Genomic DNA, 24,899 nt, shown 5'->3' on the forward strand with positions numbered 1-24,899 from the left:
ATTAATGGGTATAATAATAATAATATTATTATTATAATTATCATTATATATATATATATATATATATATATATATATATATATATATATATATATATATATATATATATATATATATATATATATATATATATATATATATATATATATATATATATATATATATATATATATATATATATATATATATATATATATATATATATATATATATATATATATATATATATATATATATATATATATATATATATATATACTTAATTTTATTACAATATATTTTTTCATTTTTACTTTCATTATCTTTCTATTTTTTTTCTTTATTTGTTTTTATTTATTTATTTATTTATTTATTTCATTTTTTATTTATTTTTTTGCACATACTTCCTAAATATTTTTTTGTTGAAGTTGATTTTTTCTTTCTTTTTTTTTCTTCATTTCATTCTCTTGAACAAATTGTCTTTTTCTCTCTTATATAAATATTTTCTTTTTACTATATATTTATTTTTTCATGCTTTTTAATCTTTTTGTTGTTCTCTTCGAGAAATTGTTATTTTCACATATGCATTCATTTTTTTACTACACTTTTCTTTTTTTCCCTTTTAATTTCATTGCATGTTTTTTTTTTTCAAAGAAATAATGTTGTTAGTGCATGAAAAACAAGACACCAATTTCTTTTGTTAAAAATACTTTTATCCTCTTCATCATGTTAAGTTTTTCACACATACATCCATTAATGTCTCTTTTTTTTCTTTTTTTCGTTATTTTTTTATCCTTTTCAATTTACATTTCTCAGACATATATACGTAATTTTACTGCATTTTTTCTTTCTTCTTTGTTATATTTCATCCTCTTCAACAAGTTCCGCTTTTCACGCAAACATCCATAATTACAGTGCGCATTTTCCTTTTTTTTTTTTTGTATTTTCTTTTACATTCTCTTGAACGTGTTACGTCTTGTTTACAAATATATCTTTTGTTCTTTATTTTTCAAGTTACGTGTTTTTATTTTTTTCCTTTTATTTTATTCTTTTTTCCTTTATTCTTTTTCATCATGATTAACTCACACATACTATATACATATTTTTCTACAACATTATTTTTTTTCTTTTCTTCATGTCATCCTTCTGGACAACTTACGACTTTCACACTTATATACATACGTAACTGTATTGCAAGATTGTGCTCTTTTATTTTTATTTTTTTTTCACGTTTCAGTTTGTTTTTTTGCTCATCAGTAAGTCATATGTTTCCCCTTTTCTTTGTTTTCCTGTTTCTTTGTTTTATTTCATCGTCTCACACAAGTAACCCTTTTCTCACAAACATCCCTAATTAGGGTACATGATTTTTCTTTTTTCTTTATATTTTTTCACATATCAATCCGTTATTTTACTGCTTATTTTCTTCTTTCTTTCGTTTTCTTTTATTTTTAATCCTCTTTATATATATATATATATATATATATATATATATATATATATATATATATATATATATATATATATATATATATATATATATATATATATATATATATATATATATATAAAATATTTACTATAATTTTTTTTTCCTTTATTTCGCATTTTTCCACCGCAATAATGTTGGTGCTGCATAAAAGGCAAGGCTCAGACTCATGCAGGATAAAAAAAAAAAAGACAATTTATCTTCTTCATCAAGTAAGTTTTTCACGCATCCATCCATAATCTTAGCACCTGTTTCTTTTTATTTTTGTTTATCTTTTTTTTCCTTATTCTCTTTAAATTACTTTTTTTTATTTTTTTTTATTTTTTTATTTCATTTTTTTTTATTCTTCAAGTTTCTTTTTTTACACAAACTATATACATATATTCAGGAACATATATTCTCTTTTTTTCTTTTCTTTATTTCATCCTCTTGAACAAGCTACGGTTTTCACACTTATATACATAATTTTATTATATAATATTCTTCTTCTTCTTTTTCTTATTTTTTTTTCTTTTTAGCGTTTTTTTATTTAATGATTTTCTTCACATATCTTTTTGACATTTCTTCGTATTTTCGTTTTCCTTCGTGTAATTTCATTCTCTTGGATGAATCCATCCATAATTGTTACATTTTTTTTTCTTTTTCTTTGCATTTTTTTTTTTACAAACACGTCCATTGTTTTACTTTGTTTTTCTTGCCGCATGAAAAGCAAGGCTCAAGTTTATGCAGGAAAAAAAGCTAATTTATCCTCTTCATCAAATTAACTTTTTTTTCACACATGCTTCAATAATTTTGAATTTTTTTTTTTCCTTTTTTTTTTTTTTTGTCCTTTTCAAGTTCCGTTTTTCCCATTGATATACATCATTTTACTATTTTTTTTTATTTCCTTTTTTCTGTTTTATTTTTTACGTTACGGTTTTCACACACATACATAATTGTATTACAATATCTTATTTTTCTTCTTTATTTTTTACTTTTATTCACATTTTCACGTTTTTAATTTTTCTTTCTCTTGAAAGATATATTTTTAACATTTTTCACATTTTCTTTTCTTTGTTTTTCCCTCTCGGACAAATCACGCTGCTGCTGTGAGTAAGAATGCGACATGTACCTTAAATCTGAGGAGAGAGAGAAAAAGACACGTTACAAAAGTGTTGTGGTTTGAGCAGCACAAGAGCAACAAGATGCAAGACTGGTGCACGGAAATAAAGTACACACAGAGATAGCGCACCTAATGAATAGCACTTCTAAATGCACCTTGTCAAACAGTGCTGGGTGGACAGAATGGACACAGGAATCGGGTTGCTAGTGCTGAGTCATTAGGGAGCTTTAAAAGATGAGATAAATGTATGGATGGAGATGATAAGAGATAATGGATTCAAGCTTGAAAAAAAAAAAAAGTTATACTTAAAAAAGGACTGGAAGAAATTGGTTCTCAAACAGAATGGTGGATGAATGGAAGGGACTCAAGAATCAGGTTGTTAGTGCTGAGTCATTAGGGAGCTTTGAAAGGAGATTAGACACATGAATGGATGGGGATGACAGGTGGAAACAGGCAGGTGTGCTTCAAACAGGGACTGCCACATGTAGGCCAGATGGCTTCCTGCACCAGTCCTTGTGTATTGTGTAAGAAGTGTTCTATGTTCTCACATCATGACTGTTTTTCACAGGCAACAGATTATTTTAATCAGAATCTTGAGGATGATCTTTTTACTGCTGGGATGGCAGTGTTTGGCAATGACTATATTCATGAAATAACACTTGGAAACTGCAATATTTTCCATAAAAGACTGTAAGTGGAAGGTATAAACTCTTTGTTCAATCAATTAAAAAATTGAACAAGTTCTTGAAAATACCAATAACTTTCGCTAAACTGTAGAATCCTTGTGAAACTGTCAACAGCCCACCCTGCCACACACCACCTCACCCTTCACATCACCTCTGTTCAGTCAGTACTAGTGGTGAACACACTCTTGGAAACCCTCACAGCTTTCATTAAACTGATAGAAGGGAGAACTCATGTTGAACTTATGTTGAACAGTCTCCCTGCCACACACACCACCAAACATCCTACTCATTTCCAGATACTGTTTATTTCTGGGCAAAGTACAGTGCCTTTGCAACTCATCGTCTACACAATGAAGGGATCACCAAGGAGATTAATGAGCTGAGTGAACCTAAACCTAACCTAACCCTCAGATGAAGACGTTAATATTACTTCAGTATCACCCAACTCTTCTTATTACCTCACCTAAACTGACTCTTCACCTCACCTCACTTCACCTAACCTGACAGAGAGAGAGAGAGAGAGAGAGAGAGAGAGAGAGAGAGAGAGAGAGAGAGAGAGAGAGAGAGAGAGAGAGAGAGAGAGAGAGAGAGAGAGAGAGAGAGAGAGAGAGAGAGAGAGAGAGAGAGAGAGAGAGAGAGAGAGAGAGAGAGAGAGAGAAGCCCCATAAATAAACAAAACAAACAAATCCGTTGGCTCTTCCCACCTGTCATGAGTAGCCAGGTATGGGTGGCTTGTCATAGATGTCCTTGAGTGGCGCCAGGATTTCTGTGCCCCCCATGTCGGCTTTCATCGCGGCCTGCAGCTGGCATGCCTCACGCAGCGTTGCCTCTGAGTACACACGACTCCCCCTGCAACAGTCACACCACAAGGATTACGGTAAGCACACACACACACACACACACACACAGAAGACAGTAGGCACCCGCTGAAATAATAATTACTCCCAGTGAGGTCTAAAGCACTATTCAGGGGGTGCTGTGAACTTATCATTAAACCCAGCTGTGACCTCATTAAACATTTCTCTTTGTGTCTCACAACACAAGGGGGCAGTCAGAGCCTGCCCTTTAAAGACAACTCTCTTCCTCCACACAAAACTACAAGCACCTAATAACACACACACCCTTCACTCGAAAATTAAAAATTATCATGGCGACTCCTACACCAGCCTCGGAGTTCCCATTTGGGGAGGGGACCTCAAATGTCCCCAAGTCGGACTGCTCTTATGAGGTGTCTTGACACCCCCGTCAACTTTTTCTTCATTAACTTCTGCAATATTCACGGTCTAAGATCTAATTTTCAATCTGTAGAACACCACCTCTCCTCTTCTAAACCTCATCTTCTTTTCCTCACTGAAACAAAGGTGTCTAAGGCAACTGACAGTAACCCTTTTTCTGCTCTCTCCTAATTTCTCTATCCTACTCGCGTGCCCACGCTCCTGAAACTTCAGAGATTTCCAACATCTGGCTACGACTACAGTCACTCTCAAACTAAATTTATCTGTGCTGTATACCTCTCACCTAACTCCTCTGGCTATAAGAAATTCTTTGACTACTTAACTTCCAAAGTGGAGCACATTCTGACTCTCTTCCCTTTTTCAGAGATCTCCATACTTGGAGACTTTAGTGTTCACCACCAGCTTTGGCTTTCCTCTCCCTTCATTGACCATACTGGTAAACTAGCCTTCAACTTTGCTATCCTCCATGACCTAGAGCAATTGGTGCGACACCCTACTCGTCTTCCTGACTGTCTTAGAGATATGCCCAACATTCTTGACTTTTTCCGTTGGGCTCCTCAGATCACAACCTCATATCTGTATCTTGTCTTATTGCTCCAGTCCCTACTCAGGATCCCCCTAAGTGAAGGTGCCTCTAGCATTTTGCCTCTGCTAGTTGGGAGAACCTGAGGAGGTATTTTGCTGATTTTCCTTGGAATGGCTACTGCTTCCGTGTCAGAGATCCGTCTTTGTGTGCTGAGCGCATAACAGAGGTGATAGTGTCTGGCATGGAGGCGTACATTCCTCACTCTTTTTCTCGATCAAAACCTTCCAAAGCTTGGTTTAACACAGCTTCTTCTTGTGCTATAGAGGATAGAGAGGTGGCCCACTAAAGATACTTAAGCCTTCCATCACCAGAATCTCATGCACTTTATTTTTTTCTGCTCAGAACCATGGCAAGTCTGTTCTTCAACTAGCGAAAAAACTCCTTTATTGATAGAAAGTGTGAAAAACTTTCAAGATCTAACTCCCCTTGTGATGTCTGGTATCTAGCTAAAAATATCTCCAATAACTTTGCTTCTTCTTTCTTTCCTTTATTTCAACCAGATGGCATTAGTGCTATCACATCTATGTCTAAAGCTGAACTCTTCGTTCAAACCTTTGCTAAAAACTCTATCTTGGACGATTCAGGGGTTGTTCCTCCCTCTCCTCCACCATCTGACTACTTCATGCTACCTATTGAAATTCTTCGCAATAATGTTTTTCATGCCCTCGGAAGGCTTATGGACCTGATGGGGTCCCTCCTATTGTTCTCTGAAACTGTGCCTCCGTGCTTGCACCTTGCCTAGTCAAACTCTTTTAACTCTGTCTGTCAACATCTACCTTTCCTTCTTGCTGGAAGTTTGCCTACATTCAGCCTGTTCCTAAAAAGGGTGACCGTTCTAATTCCTCAAACTACCGTCCTATTGCTGTAATTTCCTGCCTATTTAAGTTTTTGAATCTATCCTCAACAAGAAGATTCTTAAACATCTATCACTTCACAACTTCTATCTGATTGTCAGTATGGATTCCGTCAAGGCCGCTCTACTGGTGATCTTCTGGCTTTCCTTACTGAGTCTTGGTCATCCTCTTTTAGAGAATTTGGTGAAACTTTTGCTGTTGAATTAAGCATATCTAAAGCTTTTGATAGAGTCTGGCACAAAGCTTTGATTTCCAAACTACCCTCCTATGGCTTCTATCCTTCTCTCTGTTGCTTCATCTCGAGTTTCCTTTCTGACTGTTCTATTGCCGCTGTAGTAGACAGTCACTGTTTTAATTTTATTAACAGTGCAGCTCCTCAGGGTTCTGTCCTGTCACCCACTCTCTTCCTATTAATCATCAATGATCTAAACCAAACACTCCTACGCTGATGATACCACCCTGCACTTATTCCACGTCTTTTCATAGACGTCCAACCCTAGAGGACTTTACTTCCCTACAGGAAGTAAACCTTTCACGCAGGGAAGCCACAGAGCGCATGACTTTGGATCTCTCTAAAATTTCTGATTGGGGGAGAGCAAACTTACTATTGTTCAATGTCTCAAAAACTCATGCCTTCATCTATCAACTCGACACAACCTTCCAGACAACTATCCCCTCTTTTTCAGTGACACTCAACTGTCCCCCTCTTCTACACTGAATATCCTCGGTCTGTCCTTTACTTATAATCTGAACCGGAAACTTGACATCTCATCTTTATCTAAAACAGCTTCTAAGAATTTAGGTGTTCTGAGATGTCTCCGCCAGTTTTTCTCACCCCCCCCCTTATCTGCTAACTCTGTACCATCCTTATCCATCCATGTATAGGGTATGTTTCACATGTCTGAGGGAGGTTCTACTCATACTGCTCTTCTAGACAGGGTGGAATCAAAAGCTTTTCATCTCATCAACTCCTCTCCTCTAACTGACTGTCTTCAGCCTCTCTCATCGCCACAGTGTTACATCTCTAGCTGTCTTCTACCGCTAATTTCATGCTAATTGCTCTTCTGATCTTGCTAACTGCATGCCTCCCCTTTTCCCATGGCCTCGTTGCACAAGACTCTTCTTTCTCTCATCCCTATTCTGTCCACCTCTCTAACGCAAGAGTTAACCAGTATTCTCAATCATTCATCACTTTCTCTGGTAAACTCTGGAACTCCCTGCCTGCTTCTGTATTTCCACCTTCCTATGACGTGAATTCCTTCAAGAGGGAGGTTTCAAGACACTTATCCTTCAATTTTTGACTACCGCTTTGGACCCTTTTATGGGACTGGCATTTTAGTGGGCTTTTTTTTTTTTTATTGGCACAAGAGGAGGAGGAATACAAAGGAATACAAAGGAATGAACAGACAGCAACAGCCCTACTGGGCCTAACGAGGCTGTCTGTGTGTCTATTCTACCACTACCACTACAGATTCTAAGAGTTAGAGGCTGGAGGACACTAGGGTTCAAAGGAAGGAAAACAAGAGAGCATAGGGAGAAGGAAAGGCTAAGATGTGATAGGAAAGGATGAAAGAGAAATTATACTATTCACTACAGTAACTAAAAAAAAAAAAAAGTACGCAAAGTATATTATATGAGGGATTGCTGCGAGGTGATTGTCCAACCTTTGTTTAAAAGTTTCTATTGTATTACTATCGACAATATATGCTGGATGAGAGTTCCAGACACTTATAATTCTATTGAAGAAATAATACTTAGCCTCGTCTGATCTGAAACGCTTACCTATAATCTTGTAACCATTATTTCTAGTGGTGTTGGAACTGTCAATGATGATATAGTTGTTTACATTTACGTTATCAAAGCCCCGACACATTTTAAACAGCTCAGTTAAGTCTCCTTGCATTCGCCGTTTCTCTAAGCTGAACAAGTTGAGTTCCCTCAAGCGCTCCTCATAAGGCTTGTTCCGCAGTCGTGGGATCAACTTGGTAACTCTTCTTTGGACTCTCTCCAGCTTGTCTATATCTTTCTTGTAATGGGGTGACCAGAACTGGACTTGAAAGTGAATTATCGCCTTAACGTAAGCTAACTTCCAATCCTTGGGAACCTTACCGCATTTAAATGATTTGGTGAAAAGCAATGAAAGGGGCTTACAAATTTGAAATCTAGTTTCTTTCAGGACACGTGGTGCAATACCATCTGGGCCGGGGGCTTTGTCAGTTTTCATTTTATCAATTGATTATTTCTTTTTCATGAAAAACGCAGACAATTAAGGGGGTTATGTTGTGGAGCATAAGGAGTGGTTCGGGGATTGTATGAATATTTTCCTCTGTAAAAATTGAAGCAAAATAATCATCCAGTGTGTCCGCGATCTGAGTTTCTTCGGTGACAAAATTACCGTTATCTAGTGTAATTTGATTAATGTGAGATGTAATGACTTTTTTATTTCGAACGTAACCGTAAAATTCTTTGGGACTGGATTTAGCAATGCTTGCAATATACATTTCTAGATTTTTCTTACTATGTCTAATGAGCTTTTTTGATTCACGTCGGAGTCTGTCATATTCTAGTTTATCGGCCTCATTCTGAGAGAACAAATATTTACTGTAGGCACGATTTTTCTGCAGTAGTTGTGACTCAGTGTTGTTTGTCCACCATTTAGGTTTGTTTCTCTTGCATGGACGTTTTTTACGCATAGGGATACATGTCTTCACACCATTTTATAAAAAGTAGCTACTTAAATTTCGCCCATGATTCTTCAATGTTACTTTCGCCAAGTTCAGCGTTCCAATCTGCGACAGAAAGAATTGACCTGAGTCTCTCGTAGTCTCCTTTTTTATAAATGAAAACTTTTTCGTTGCTAACAATGTCCTTATATGCTTGAAGGCTGATGTTAAAAGAGACAATCTTGTGGTCACCCGTACTAAATTCAGGACCAATATTAACGTTAGATATGAAGTCATCGTTTGTTGAAAGAACAAGATCTAATATGTTGTCACCTCGTGTGGGTCCTTGAACGTGTTGCTTTAGGGAACATTCTAATAAATTATTATACAAGTCGTGACCAGAGTGAGAGTTAAGTGGATTTCCCCATGAGTTAACAGGTAGAATGAAGTCTCCACAGATGACTATCAAAAGTGTTACTTATTTCAGTAATTTGATCTTGTAAATTCTTATCAGAGGAAACATTGTGAACCGAAGGCCTATAAATAAGACCTATAGCAGTTTTCTTAGAACGTACTCTTAAATGCAAGAAGACTGAATCTATATTGTTAATCTTTTCAGTTTTTAGTATGGTTGGCTGAAGACTGGCTTTCACATACAGCAATACACCGCCTCCTATCCTGTCTTTTCTTTCACTGCTGAACATTTCATAGCCTGGCAAGTTGTATTCCACAAGAAAGTCTCTGTTTGCAGAGTTCAGCCAAGATTCAGTAATACCAATAATGTGATAGTTTTCTACAGCTGCCAGGGTTTCTAAATCTGAAAATTTATTTCTAAGGCTGCAATCATTGATTAGGCAAGCTTTTATAGTGTTGCACATGGAGGTTGGGTTGTGCGAGGAGTCTACTAAGAGTCTGGAGCTACACGATCTTGCTGGTCTTTTTTTGGTCTGAAAATAGAAACTTTATTACTAAGGAGTCTGCCAAGTCGTGCTGCTCCAATTCCATTCAGGTGTAAACCATCCGGCTGAAACAGAGAAGGTTTATTGTAAAAGTTGTCCCAAAGATTAACAAAGTCTACACCTTCCTCTGCGCAGAGAGAACAAAGACGGCTGTTAGTGCTGAAGGCTCTGTTGTAGAAGGCAGCCGGTGCCCTGGTCCGGGGGAGGATACCTGAAACAATAATGTTATTGGATTTAGCGCTGTATCATCCTCTTGAACTTTTCCATGAGCTCTTCAGACCTAGTGTTTTCGACATCATTTGTACCTGCGTGAGTAATAAAGAGGGTATTATTATTAGATCCGCAGGCTGCCTCGTCGCATGCTGCCGTGATGTCGTCTAAGCGTCCACCAGGCATGCATAGACGCTTACGTGTCCTACGAGCCCTGCCACAGAACTCAGAGAGCTGACCTCTGACTATTGAGTCTCCGACCAGTCTCGTCTCTTGTGCATCTTCCTTTTCTTCAGCTAGGATCTGGTACCTGTTGTGTGTTGAGATGGGCAAAGATTTCTTAACATTAGTGGTGGTGGCACGATTACTGACTAAAGTGAATGGCGACTCTGCAAGCACAGCATGTGGGCGGGCAGGAGCCCCTGGAGTGGAGGAGGCAGGTCTGTCAGGGATGGCAGGAACAACATCTGTGGAGGTGCAACCTGTATTAGAGACAACGAACTCTTTTAGTGCTTCAAGCTGTTGCACGACGTCCTCATACTGCTTGCACTTCTCCTCGTATTTCTCGTTGAGTCTCTCTATCTTACTCTGGAGGTGACACAACCTGCAGGCAGAAGAATTCCGGAAATACTGAGGGGCAAACTTGCCACGACAGGCTTCGCATTGACTGAGAAGAGAAGGCATGACTCATTAATCAGAGCGCTTTTGAAGTTTCAGAAAAGATGTGACCATAAATTGAGCAAATGAAAAGTTTATGCATGGAAATCAGATACTGCTGTGTTAGATGCCTCCAACACTGGGTCTTGAAAATGCCACAAAGACTAATCGCTTGCCTAGAGTCTTGGTCACGAGTGAGACTTTTACAACCCGGCGCTTGCAGCTATGAGGAGGAGGTGGAGGAGGAGGAGGAATGGAAGTAAATTAAAAGATAGAAGATGAGAAAGATGAGACAAGATAAATATAGGAGGAAGAGGAAGAATGACCTCTCACTTATCCTAACCCAGTCTGGACCACTCACTTCTTGAAGAGCACTGAGAAGGATGAGCCGAAGTTGACAATGTTGAAGAGGCAACCCAGAGGCAGACTCTTCAGGAACAGAAGAAGTGTTGCCCGGGCACTCTCTATCTTTTCCCCATGCATGCTTCCTGTTGGTGAGGTCAGTTTAGGTTAGGTTAGCACTGCACAACTACAGTACAAACTCACTGAGTCGAACTAATTTTGGGGTTAATTTACGTTAGCTTAGTACAACCTTGCTGAGTTGGACCCTTGAAAATCCCAGTAACTTCCCTCACATCCTGCTTAGGAGTCACAGTAAGGAGTTATTGTTGAACTATTACTGGAAACATGGAAACATCCTTCAAAACCCCAGTAACTCCCTCACAGCCTGTTTAAAAAGCTATGAAAGGCATCATATCTGCTTAGTCCTGCACTGACAAGCCTTCCAGCATCCCATCATATCAGTTCTTGGGTCCTATTGACCTTGTCCAGCTGTCCCACCTGCCTCCACCTCACCTGAGCGGTCGATGACAAAGATAATCTCATTCCTGCTGGAGTAGGTGTTGGTGGGCACCTCTGGGAAGAGGTTCAGCATGAGCAGGTCATCCTTCATGATCCCAGTGGCAGAGCGTTCACCGGTCTCCCGCAACAGGTGGGGCCGTTAGGCACTCCTGTAGTACACCAGCATGCTCCAGTCGTGGTCGCAGCTGAACCCTCCGTCCTGGCTCACCTGCGGCATGGACAGGAGATTAGGTTGGGGCATGGGTTAGGTTAGGTTATGCTGCAATAGGTCAGGGCATCAGTTGGGTTAGGTTGCAATGCTGGATCAGCTGATGTTATTTTCATGGACAGAAGAAAGAAAACAAGACCTAAAAGGTTTATGGACGTAGAGAAGGAATTACAACACACACAAACACACACACACACACACACACACACACACAAACACACACACACACACACACACACACACACACACACACACTGAAAAAAATTAAGAAAGTACTTTGTTATCGTGGACTGGAAAGACTTTGAACATGCAGAAGTTGTTCAGGAAAAATAGGATGAATTTATAAGGATATATAATACTGCTGTAGAGAAATTTGTACCTAGAGGAAAAAGATGTAGAAAAGGTAAGGAATAGTTCAATACAAAATGCAAAAAGGCTAGAAATTGTAAGTTAAATGGTTGGAATAGATGGAAAAAAAGGAAAACTGAGAGCAGATGGAAGGAATATATTGATGCTAGAAACAAGTATGTTGAAATAATAAGAATGGAGAGAAAATACAATCAAAGAGATATAATAGAAAAGTGAATAAATGAACCCAAGCTGTTCTTTAGACATATTAATGGGAGGATCAAGAAGAGAGGTGTATCAAAACTGAAAGATGAAGGAAAAATCTATGAGGATGCACAGGACATGGCGGAGGTTATGGGCAAAAGTTACAGATCAGTATTTACTGTGGAAGGGGAGTTTGATGCTGGAAGGGATAATTTGGTGAGGAATACGCTAAGTACAGTACCAGTCAGTTATATGAAATACTTATGATGATTGAGGACCTTGAAATAAATAAAGCATCTGGTCCAGATGGAGTATCAAACTGGATATTGAAAGAATGTAGAGATCAACTGGCTGATAAAATTCACAGTATGGTGGTGACATCATTGTAGCAGGGAAGGGTACCAAAAGATTGGAAGAGAGCAAATATTACACCAATATTCAAAGGGGGAAATAAAGAAAACCCACCAAATTATAGACCAGTGTCATTTACTAGTGGTGTAGTAAAAGAATGTGAAAGAACAATAAAGGAAAGATTGATGGAACACTTGGAAAGAGATAAAGTTTTGGTAAATTGTCAATTTGGATTTAGGCGGGGAAGATCATGCTCCATGAACTTATTGTCCTTTTAGTCAAAGGCAGTTGATATTGTGCAAGAGAGACAGACTAGTGATGGTGTCTACTTAGACTTGAAGAGGGCTTTTGACAAAGTACCACACCAAAGATTGCTATGGAAGATTAAAAAAATAAAAAAATATATGGAAAAATTGGAGGAAGACTGCTGGAGTGGATGAAGGATTATCTGGATGATAGAGAGATGAGAACTGTAATACAAGACCAGAATTCATCCTAGCTGAAAGTAACTAGTGGTGTCCCACAGGGATCAATGTTGGGACCAATAATGTTTGTGATATATGTGAATGACATAAATGAAGAGATAGACAGCTATATGGACTTATTTGCAGATGATGCTAAGCTGATGAGAATGGTAGAAAATGCAAATGACTGTATGGTACTGCAAGACAATTTAAATAAGATAAATAGATGGAGTAAATCTTGGCAAATGGAATTCACTTAAAGTAAATGTAAAGTAATGGAGTTTGGTAAGAGTAAAAAAAGAATACAACATCATTATGGGATGGATGGTGTGAACTTAAAGAAATTAAAAGAAATGGATTTAGGAGTAACAGTTACTGAAAATTTGACTCCGGGCAGATACATTGATAGAATTACTGGAGAGACGATGAATTTGTTAAAAAGAGTAAGAGTGGCATTCTCATATTTGGATAAAGAAGTGATAAAAAAGTTGTTGATTTCCATGATAAGACCAAGATTGGAATATGCAGCAGGTGGTGTGGTCTCCTCATACAAAGAGGAATATTATAAAATTGGAAAGAGTACAAAGAGCAGTCACTAAGATGGTTCCAGAGTTAAGTCGACCTATGAAGAGAGATTAAGAATGTTGGAAATTCTTTCCCTTGAAAATATGAGAGAGAGAAGAGATTTAATAAACATCTATAGAATGATAAATGGTATGGAAAATGTGGACAAACAATGTATAGTAAATTTAGACACACAGAGTACAAGGGGACACAGTAAGAAGTTGAAGAAAGTTAACTGTAGAAGAGACATCAACAAGCATAGTTTTCCTCACAGAAGTGTGAACAAATGGAATGATCTCAGTGAAGACGTTGTCAATGACGTAACTGTCCATGCTTTTAAGACTAAACTGGATAGATATAGAGACAGGATACTATGAGATTACTTCCCTCCCGTAAACCACAACTAGGTAAACACTAGGTAAATACACACACACACACACACACACACACACACACACACACACACACACACACACACACACACACACATGCAGACCTGGGCAGACATGGCATCATCAGTCAGGGTCACGTTGAGTGGGTCAGTGTGGGAGACGATCCGAGATATCTGGTGGTTACCACATACTTGTGCCTTCACCTCCATGGAGTAAGGCTGTGTCACATACACCCCTCGATCCTCCCACCTCCAGTCCCAATCTTGGTGGTGGTTGTGGTGGTAGTGGTGAAGGAAACACTGAGTTTTCATTGCTGACTGATTTTTTTTTTTTTTTTTATGCATTTTTAAATCCATTGTCAGTGTCCAAAGAATCAAAATCTAATGAAATTTTTTTTTTTTTTTGTGCATTTTAACCATTTCACTTCAATACGAAACAATTACCAGCACCAGAAGCAATGCATGAAATCTTTATAAGCATCTACAAGAAAGAAGGGGATTAAAAGAACAGATTTTGCATTTTGTACCCAGCTTAACCCCTTCAGTATGATGACTCCAAGGTAGGCATCATGAAGCACCAGTGGAATATACCATGACACCTACATAGGCATCATGGTCGGATTCTGTTTTAGTTGTTGTTGGACAGTCCCATATCCTGTTGTGACTTCTTGTTGAGCAATCCTGTATCATGTGTTGACTTGTCTTGACAGTCTCTGTATTATATCCTTGAGGTTCTATTGCTCCTCCCACCCTCCCTGTTCCCACCAGTCACGTAAATGAGCTACCCCATGCCCCACCCTCTATCCAAATTAAGGAAGTCTCATTGGCAGAGCATTACATCATAGTTCCCCTCCTTATGGTCCTTCTTTTATCTTCCATATCCCCCTATCCTTCTCTACATCCTATACCCCCTCCATCAGGAAGGGGAGACTAAAAGGTGGGGGATACAGTTCCCCTATTCCCTCGTTCATTCCTTGCCCTCATACCCTCCTCTCTCTCTCTCTCTCTCTCTCTCTCTCTCTCTGTGTGTGTGTGTGTGTGTGTGTGTGTGTGTGTATATATATATATATATATATATATATATATATATATATATATATATATATATATATATATATATATATATATATATATATATATATATATATATATATATATATATATATATACTCGTATATATATATACTCTCCCTGTGTGTGTGTGTGTGTTATATCGTTAACTAGAGAGAATTTAGTGTTGGAGTGCTAATTCACCTGAGGTACCAATTGGACTTACTTAACAAGGTAAAGAAGAAGTAATCCATCTTCTTCAATCAGAACACAACAAAACAGGGGCCATTCTTTCCGATATCAAAGGCTGGACTGGGTAAGTTCCGAAGCTTCGTGTTTGCGGCATTAAAGTTAGACCTTTGAGAGTCTGGCGGTGCTCTGTTGAACTTCACCATCCTATGTGTGTGTGTGTGTGTGTGTGTGTGTGTGTGTTAATGGTAGCTGGGTGGTAAAGTGTTTGACTGTCTTAAGAGAGGCCTTGTGTTCGAGTCATTTAATACCGAAGGTTGTGTGTGTATGTGTGTGTGTGTGTGTGTGTGTGTGTGTGTGTGTCGTGACAGAGACATTACACAATTTCTCTATATATTTACTAACAGCTACTAAAATTAAATAAACGATACTCAGATTACTTTTTTTCCTTATTTAATGAATATTGCTAACATTAAAACATGCGTGTGTGTGTTTGTGTGTGTGTGTGGGGGGGGGGGATGGGAAGGGGGGCAGGTGTGTGGTGTTCAGGAGGCTGGAAGCACGTGCACTGTTGCCGCTGCCATAATTATCGCAGTTTGAGTCAACAAAGACACCAAGAGAGCCAATTAGAACCCGTGGGTGGAGGAGGAGGAGAAGGAGGATGAGGAGGAGGAGGAGGAGGAGGAGGATGAGAAGGAGGAGGAGGATACAGTAATTAGAGATAGCTTTTGGCTCCCGCTCAGCTCCACCCGTGATGATGAAAACACTCACGAGCTCATAACTGGCCCTAATCCACTCCAGCTACAGGAGGAGTGGGGAGGTAGGGAAGTGAGGAGAAAAGAATTGGGTGTAAATAAAAGAAACGGGGAGGGAAAAGGGGAGACGAGAAGTAGTATGCTTCTTGAAAATATTATAACGTAGAGAAGGAAAATACATGTGCTACACAGCGACATCTATACAAAAATATAATAACATGGATTACAATTGAAGCGAGGGAGAAAGAAGTGGGTGTAAATAAAAGAAAGGGAGAAGAAAAGGCAGACGAAAAGAAATATCAATCTTAAGTAAAAAGTATAAGATAGAAAACAAGTTGCAGGTATATCGTGTAATCTTTACAGAAATTTGAGGGTAAAAGATAAACTAAAAAAAGGCTTTTATTGAAGTGAGGGGTAAACCAATTTTGTGTAAATAAAAGAAATAGGGAGAGAAAAGACGAATAAAATAAATATATGGCTTAAGTAGAATAGTATAAAGTATGGAAACAGGATATAGGTGAAATATATACAAAAAAAATTATGATAGAATATAAATAAAATAAAAAAATCTGAATTCTGTGAGAGAAAAAATCGTGTTTAAATAAAAGGAATGGGGAGAGAAAAGGCAAGCGAAAAGAAACATGCGTCTTAGGTGAAAAAAAAATATTAATAATAAGGTAGTGAAAAATATATATAAAGAAGAATCTATAAAAAAAAAATATATATATATATATATATATATATATATATATATATATATATATATATATATATATATATATATATATATATATATATATATATATATATATATATATATATATATATATATATATATATATATATATAAAGACTGACTGAAAGAAAGAAGTTTTAAAGAAATTTCTATATTTAACAATTTTGAAAACATTTTTTTCCACTGTCTTTTTTTTTCACGCTGATAGATAAACATTTACACCATAAGTATTCAATGCTGAGTATACATACATATATACACCAATCACCACCAAGTAGCAAATACAAGCCTTTTTTTTTCAGTACTCATTTAACAGTTTAATTTTCCAACAGTCAAAGATCCGGGATCCCTCATTACAGTCCTCAGGGGAAGTCATTACCGCCCTTCTCTCCTCCTCTTCCTCCTCTTTTTCCTCCATCCCTACATATAACTCCATCTCCTTTATTCTGTGCCATACTTTCCCTCTCACTGGTTACTTAATCATGCCGCTCCTTCTATCATGCCGCTAAGACACACCTTCATACTATCTACCGCTGTCATTCTTATACCGTTACTGTCATTCTTCTCTTTTCCCTCCTTGTTATTTTTTTTTTTTTTTATTTTAGGGAAATCTTAAGTAAACAATATCAGTAAAAAAAAAAAAAGGACTTATATCATTGACACATTTATTATTCATTACAAAATTACAGCTGGGGTGACATTTTTTTCATTAATGGTGAATTATCAATCTTGCATCAACAAACACACACAGTTTTTAGTTTTTTTTACTTTCAATTTCTTCATTATTAACTTTGGTCGCTGATGACTTTTTGTTCATTTACGTTTTTTTTTTCTTTTCCTCCTTTTTTTTTGGATTTTATTGTTTTAGTTTCTTCTTTACTATCAATTTCTTCTTTCTTGATTTTGGTCGCTGATGACTTTTTTTGTTAATTTTCTGCTTTTATTTCTTCTTCTTTCTTGATTTTGGTCGCTGATGACTTTTTTTTGTTCATTTTCTGCTTTTATTTCTTCCTCATTCTTGTTTTTGGTCGCTGATGACTTTTTTGTTCATTTTCTGCTTTTATTTCTTCTTCATTCTTGTTTTTCGTCGCTGATGACTTTTTTGTTCATTTTCTGCTTTTATTTCTTCTTCATTCTTGTTTTTGGTCGCTGATGACTTTTTTTGTTCATTTTTGCTTTTTCTTTTCCTCCTCCTCCTTGGGTGTAAATAAAAGAAACAGGGAGTGAAAAGGGGTAGATGAAAAGTAGTATGCTTCTTAGAAATATTATAACTTTTTTATTTTATTTTATTCTTTTAGTTTCTTTTTTTCAATTTCTTCATTATTAACTTTGGTCGCTGATGACTTTTTTTGTTCATTTTCTGCTTTTATTTCTTCTTCTTTCTTGATTTTGGTCGCTGATGACTTTTTTTGTTCATTTTCTGCTTTTATTTCTTCTTCATTCTTGATTTTGGTCGCTGATGACTTTTTTTGTTCATTTTCTACTTTTATTTCTTCTTCATTCTTGTTTTTGGTCGCTGATGACTTTTTTTGTTCATTTTCTGCTTTCATTTCTTCTTCATTCTTGTTTTTGGTCGCTGATGACTTTTTTTGTTCATTTTCTGCTTTTATTTCTTTTTCATTCTTGTTTTTGGTCGCTGATGACTTTTTTTGTTCATTTTCTGCTTTTATTTCTTCTTAATTCTTGATTTTGGTCGCTGATGACTTTTTTTGTTCATTTTCTGCTTTTATTTCTTCTTCAATTTCTTCTTTCTTGATTTTGGTCGCTGATGACTTTTTTTGTTCATTTTCTGATTTTATTTCTTCTTCGACTTCTTCACTCTTCATTTTGGTCGCTGATGACTTTTTTTGTTCATTTTCTGATTTTATTTCTTCTTCGACTTCTTCACTCTTCATTTTGGTCGCTGATGACTTTTTTTGTTCATTTTCTGATTTTATTTCTTCAGTTTCTTCATTCTTATTTTTGGTCGCTGATGACTTTTTTTGTTCGTTTTCTTTTATTTTCTCTTCCACACACACACACACACACACACACACACTTTCTCCTTTCGTCCATGTTAGAATCCACATATGCACCCGCGCACGTACTCACGCACACACAAACGCACGTAAGCAAATTAATCATGACTTTGAATATTATATAAGTTATGCCAATACATACACGCATTCATACATATGACTTCTACATGGCTATACATATATTATATACATATATTATATACATATATTATATACATATATTATATACATATTCACACATATTTCATCATAACTTGGAACATTGTCAATATTATGATGGCCTTCTACATGGGAAAACATATAGGTACATATTCACACACATTTTATCATGACTTGGAATATTGTCATGGGTACATATTCATGCATATGTCATCATAACTTGGAATATTGTCAATGTTATGATGCCCTTCTATATGGCTATACATGTACACATTCATCAGGACACACACACACACACACACACACACACACACACATAAATACGAGGTGTGTCATTAAAGTTCCAGGACTGGTGCCACACAAGTTTTATTTCACATCCAGACTACAAACTATAGGTTATATCCTTCGAAGTAATCCCCCTGGCACCGCATGCACTTGTCCATCCTTCTCTGCCAGGCTTGCATGCACTGCTGGAAGGATTCTTGCGGGATGCTCCTCAGCTCCGTCGTCACGGCCTTTTTGATGTCGTCCGCATCATCAAAACGGGTCCCCTTCATGACCTCCTTGAGCTTGGGGAAGAGGAAGAAGTCGCACGGAGCGAGGTCAGGTGAGTAGGGCGGTTGCTCCAGCACGGCGATGTTCTTCTTGGCCAAGAACTCTCTGATGCTCAGGGCATTGTGAGCAGGCGCATTGTCGTGGTGAAGCAGCCACGAGTTGCCCTGCCACAACTCCCGCCTCTTCTCGCGCACTGCACGAAGCAGACGCCGCAGTACTTCTTTGTACACATGTTGGTTGACTGTCTGGCCCTGTGGCAAGAACTCGCAGTGGACGATGCCCCTCACATCGAAGAAAGCGATCAACATGACCTTGAAGCTGGACCTGGACTGCCTTGCTTTCTTCGGCCGTGGCGACGCCGGACTCTTCCATTGAAGGCTCTGGCGTTTGGTCTCCGGGTCGTACTCAAATACCCAGGACTCATCGCCGGTGATGACTCTCCTGAGCAAGTCTGGTTCAGTTTCCAGACGCTCGAGGATGTCCTGACACACCTGCATGCGTCGTCCCTTCTGGTCATCGTTCAGGAGTCTCGGCACCATCTTCGCACAGACTTTCCGCATGCCCAGATCTTCAGTGATAATCTTCCACACGCTGTTGTGGTTCATGCCAAGCTCATCTGCGATCTTTCGAACAGTCAACCGACGATCGTCACGCACCATCTGCTTGACACGCTCAACATTGGCCTCATTCCTGCTCGTTGAGGGTCTTCCACTCCTGGGGTCATCTTCCACGTCCTCCCGGCCCTCTTTGAACCTCTTGCACCACTCAAAAACACGTGAGCGTGACATTGTCTCATCCCCGTACACTTTTTGCAGCATACCCAGTGCTTCTGACGGCGTTTTCCCCAACTGCACCAAAAACTTCAAGTTTGTTCGCTGTTCAGCGCTCATTGTTAAACGACCTGCAACAGAGGACATGATTTTAAAAGCACGTAAGAAAAAGATTAGTGACTGTAGAGGGTTGGGAGCGCAGTTGTATACTCCAGAAGGATTACTTTGAAGGGGAAATATGGTGGTTTGTGGCTTGGGTTTGAAATTCATCTTTTAGGACACCAGTCCTGGAACTTTAATGACACACCTCGTACATATTAATAGACACAGAATAATAGATCATTTAATTTATTAAATGGCGCCTCACTGATGGGCGAGATTGTGGGCGTGGCGGCGGGCGTGGTGGGCGTGACGGTGGCCAGCGTGAGCGGCGTGGGCGGTGCGGCCAGCGGCCTCCAGACAGCCCCTGACAAATGCCTCCGCGCCGGCCACCTGGGTGCGCGGGCCGCGCAGCAGCACGGTGCGAGACACCTTGTCTGTTGCTGGCGGCACTTTCACCTGCACGTCAGGGAACTCCTGCAGTAGTCTCCTGACAGTCGCGCCGGCGGGACCCACCACGTGGCACCGCTGGCGTGGCGTCACCGCCACTTGCGCCTCGATCACCTCGGCCTGCCGGAGCAAGGCCTCGAGGCGCGCCAGGGCGGCGGGAACCTTCCGGGCAGGTCCGCACAACCTGATGGTGGCGGTGCGGGTGTCTGAGGGAGGCGGCACACACACTCGCACGCCAGCGAACTCTTGGCACACTTCCCGCAGTGTGGCGCCGCGTGGGCCAACGATGTAGCGCCGCATGTGGGGCGCTACGGCGAGAGTGGCCTCCTTCTCTTCCTCCTGCCAAGAGCGGCGCACGCTGTCCAGCGCACGCTGCTGCTTGGCTCTCTCAGCCCGCTGCTTTCCTTTCTTCGCCTCGAGCTGCTGGCGTCGAGGAGACTCGATGGCGGCCTTCACCTCAGGCAGGCTAGGTGCCTTTCTAGTGATCTAGGTGGAAGCCGCCAGGAATGTGAGAAGAGAAAACCGACAGGTAACCGTCAGCAGTTGCAAGTCCTTTAATCTCTTAACTCGCCAGAGATAGAGAAGAGAAAACCGACAGGTAACCGTCAGCAGTTGCAAGTCCTTTAATCTCTTAACTCTTTTTGTTCACCAGCTAAGGTTGTATTTATAGCCACTTGTTAGACTGGTTAAACTCTCTCTCTACTTTATTTAACAAAAACATGAACATGTACACAAGAAATACTGAACATAAAAAATGATTTACATAAAGATATGAACAAAAAGAGTGAATGTGTGTGTGTATGTCTGTGTGAAGAAAGGAGTAATATGATGTATAGAAAAGACGTGTAACGTATGTGTCGAAAAGCGTGCACAGAATGTGTATGTATAAAAAATGAGGAAGAAGAGATGAAAGACGAAAAATCTGTGCGGTAGAAAGAGAACGGGAGGCTGAAAACATATAAGAGAAAACGGAGTGCTTGGAGCGGTGACTTGTGTTTACATATTACTGGTTCTGAGAAGCGCGTAAGCTTTAGTGTACCCTGAATATGAGAGAAAATGGGATGTTTCTATGGCTGACTAGATTATTTGCTACATAACTTCCCCCGAGTGAGGAGGCACGACGAACGATACGTGCTGCTTAGCTGTGGCGCGTGGTGCTGAAGGCGTGGCCGGCGATGTCGGGTCGTGAGGTGCCGTCGGGGTGTGCAGGATGTAGGCGGGCTTGACTCGGTCTATGGCTATGACGTCAGAAGAGCCGTTTCTGTTGATGGTGATGTTTTTCCTCGTCCTGCGGAGGACCTCGAAGGGGCCTTCGTAGGGGCGCTGTAGTGGTTTACGGACAGCGTCAACCCTGACGAAGACGTGTGTGCAGTCTTCGAGATCCTGGCTGACGAAGGTCTTGGCGGGGTGCGTGCGAGGTTGCACCGGCTGCAGGCTTCTCATCGACTCCTTAAGACTGCTGGCGAAGTCTTGGACGCTGCAGGGGCCGGCGTCGGGTGAGCTGGTAAGGAGCTCGCCAGGGAGTCGAAGAGTGGTGCCGTATACGAGCTCGGCAGAAGAGTGATGAAGGTCCTGCTTGAGGGACGTCCGGATGCCGAGGAGGACGAGGGGTAAGGTGGCGTTCCACTTCTCGCGTTGGTCGCTGGAAGCCATCAGTGACGACTTCAGCTGGCGGTGGAAACGTTCCACTGTAGCGTTGGCCTGAGGATGGTAGCTGGCAGTCCTGTACCGTCGAATGCCGAGTAGTGTCATCAGTTTGTTCCAGACACTGGACTCAAACTGGCCGCCGCGGTCAGAAGTGAGGCTGACAGGAACACCGAAGCGTGAGATCCACGTGCTGATAAAGGCACGTGCAACGGTGTCAGTGGAGATGTCAGTCAGTGGTGCAGCTTCTGGCCAGCGAGTGAAGCGGTCGACACAGGTGAGGATGTAGCGGTAGCCGTCGGAGTGAGGAAGAGGGCCAACGAGGTCGATATGGACGTGTTCGAAGCGTGTGGAGACTGGCGTGAAGGTGGCTGTAGGGGAGCGTGTGTGTCGCGTCACCTTGGAGGCCTGACAGGTGGTGCACCTACGTGTCCAGTCTCTCACGTCCTTGTTGATGGCGGTCCAGATGAATCGGGACGTCATCATGTGTTGTGAAGCTCTGATGCCAGGATGTGAGAGGTCGTGCAGCTGACGGAAGAGTGGATACCTGTGCCGTTGAGGCAGGTATGGTCTGACGGTGTTGGTCGAGACGTCAGCGTAGATGTGCACTTGAGTGCCTGGTAGCTGTACTCTCTTCATCTGTAGTGCGGCGTTTTCTTTCAGTTGCTGCAGCTCGGCGTCAGCGGCCTGATCGGCAGCAATGGCGGCGTAATCGATGAGAGAGGTAGATGTGGCACAGATGTTGCGTGACAGGGCATCGGCTGGGGCGTTATCTTCACCTTTCACGTAACGGAGGTCCGTGGTGAACTGAGAGATGAAGTCTACGTGGCGCAGTTGACGTGGTGAGTAGGATGACTTGTTCTTGATGAAGGTGCTCGTCAGCGGCTTGTGGTCAGTGTAGATATGAAACTGACGTCCTTCGACAAAGTACTGGAAGTGCTTCAATGCCTTGTAGATGGCGAGGAGCTCTTTGTCGAAGGCGCTGTACTTCTTCTCGGCAGTGTTGAGTTTCTTGGAGAAGAAGGCGACGGGTTTCCAGGCACCGTCGATGTGTTGCTGTAGCACTGCTCCAACTCCGGTGTCTGAGGCGTCCGTGGCGATGGAAGTAGGGGCGTCTGGGGCAGGGAAACTGAGCGCTGTGGATGTGAGCGCCTTCCGGGCAGCGAGGAAAGCGTCCTCAGCTGCGGGCGTCCAGGCAAGGGTGACGGACTGGCCTCGTTTGGCTGGCTTCACTAAGGCGTAGAGAGGCTGGAGGAGGAGCGCACATCGGGGAATGAACCTGTTGTAATAGTTCAGCATCCCGAGGAACTGCTTCAACTGGCGCTGAGTTGTTGGCTTCGGGAAATTCTGGATGGCAGTACAGCGACTTGCAGTTGGGGTGAAGCCTGAGGAGGACACAGTGTGGCTGAGGAAGTCGACTGAAGGCACGCCGAACACGGACTTGTCGGCGTTGACCTGGATGCCGTAGTCCTTCAGACGAGTGAAGACTTGCTCGAGGTGTTGGCGATGAGCAGCGTCGTCTGGGCTGGCAACAAGAATGTCATCGACGTAAGTGAAGCAGAACTGCAGTCCTCGCAAAACTTCGTCCATGAAGCGCTGGAATGTTTGAGCAGCGTTCTTGAGACCGAAGGGCATCCTAGTGTATTCATATAGTCCGAAGGGCGTGATTATGGCCGTCTTCGGGATGTCCTCGGGGTTGATGGGGATCTGATGGAAGGCCTTTACGAGGTCGATCCTGGAGAAAATTGTAGAGCCGTGCAGTTGTGAGGAAAACTCCTGAATGTTAGGCACTGGATACCTGTCCATCTCGGTGCGGGAGTTTAGGGCTCTGTAGTCCCCGCAAGGGCGTATGTCACCGTTTTTCTTGGGGACGACGTGAAGCGCAGACGACCAGTTGCTGGAGCTTGGGCGGATGATGCCTTGCTGCATCAGAGACTCAAACTCGGCCCTGACCTGTTTGTAGCGTTCTGGTGCTAAGCGACGAGCCTTGGCGAAAACAGGTGGTCCGGTGGTCTCTATGTAGTGCAGGACGTGATGTTTCACTGGCTGCGTGGCTGAGTATGGCTGTGTTAGTGTTGGGAAACCCTTGAGGATGGCGGCGAAGGGGTTATCTCGGCAGACTGCGGAGATTCCGGTGCTCTCGCCAGGTGCCGTTAGGCCACGGGTCCGCAGGGAGGTGAGACGATCCAGCAGCGTGCCATGCTTCAAGTCGACTAAGAGGTCGTGGTGGCGTAGGAAATCGGCGCCTAGGATGGGTTGGGTCACAGCTGCTACGTAAAAGGTCCAGTCGAAGGAGCGGCGGAGGTTGAGTTCGAGGTGTAGTGTCTGCCGCGCGTACACAGGGATTTTCGAGGCGTTGGCTGCATAGAGGTGCGTGGTTACAGGCAACCTCTTCTGGCTGTCTGTGGCAGGCAGGACACTGACCTCAGCGCCAGTGTCGACGAGGAACTTAATTCCGGTGCGTCGGTCGTAGACGTGAAGTAGCTGTGACTTGGGCTGGCGGATCGTACGCGCCGTGAACGTCCGCCCGTTTAGTTTGACGCCGGGGTGGTGTTGTAAGTGCAGGGTTGGGTGCACTTAATGGCCTCGCTACCGAACCTGCTGTGGTAGTAGCAGACGCCCGGGGTGCGTGTAGTGCTACGCGACCGAGAGCGGTAGCGAGGGCG

The 24,899-nt window shown here is 41.2% G+C and overlaps 1 protein-coding gene and 1 long non-coding RNA gene across 2 annotated transcripts in view; one reads left to right on the top strand and one right to left on the bottom strand.

Annotated features, from left to right (window-relative positions):
• LOC135098436 (uncharacterized) overlaps positions 1-24,899 on the top strand; it is a 51,447-nt gene that overhangs the window by 18,918 nt on the left and 7,630 nt on the right. The gene's annotated exons all lie outside the window — the stretch shown is intronic.
• LOC135098439 (von Willebrand factor A domain-containing protein 5A-like) lies at positions 10,659-14,756 on the bottom strand. Its single transcript, XM_064000807.1, has 3 exons — positions 13,914-14,756; positions 11,273-11,486; positions 10,659-10,905 (listed from the first exon to the last, which is right to left on the bottom strand). Exons 2-3 carry the CDS (start codon positions 11,367-11,369, stop codon positions 10,775-10,777), a joined length of 228 nt encoding a protein of 75 aa, XP_063856877.1. The 5' UTR covers positions 11,370-11,486; positions 13,914-14,756; the 3' UTR covers positions 10,659-10,774.

The sequence above is a fragment of the Scylla paramamosain genome, unplaced genomic scaffold (assembly GCF_035594125.1).
Source record: "Scylla paramamosain isolate STU-SP2022 unplaced genomic scaffold, ASM3559412v1 Contig62, whole genome shotgun sequence".
In the NCBI taxonomy this organism is placed as follows: Eukaryota; Metazoa; Arthropoda; class Malacostraca; order Decapoda; family Portunidae; genus Scylla; species Scylla paramamosain.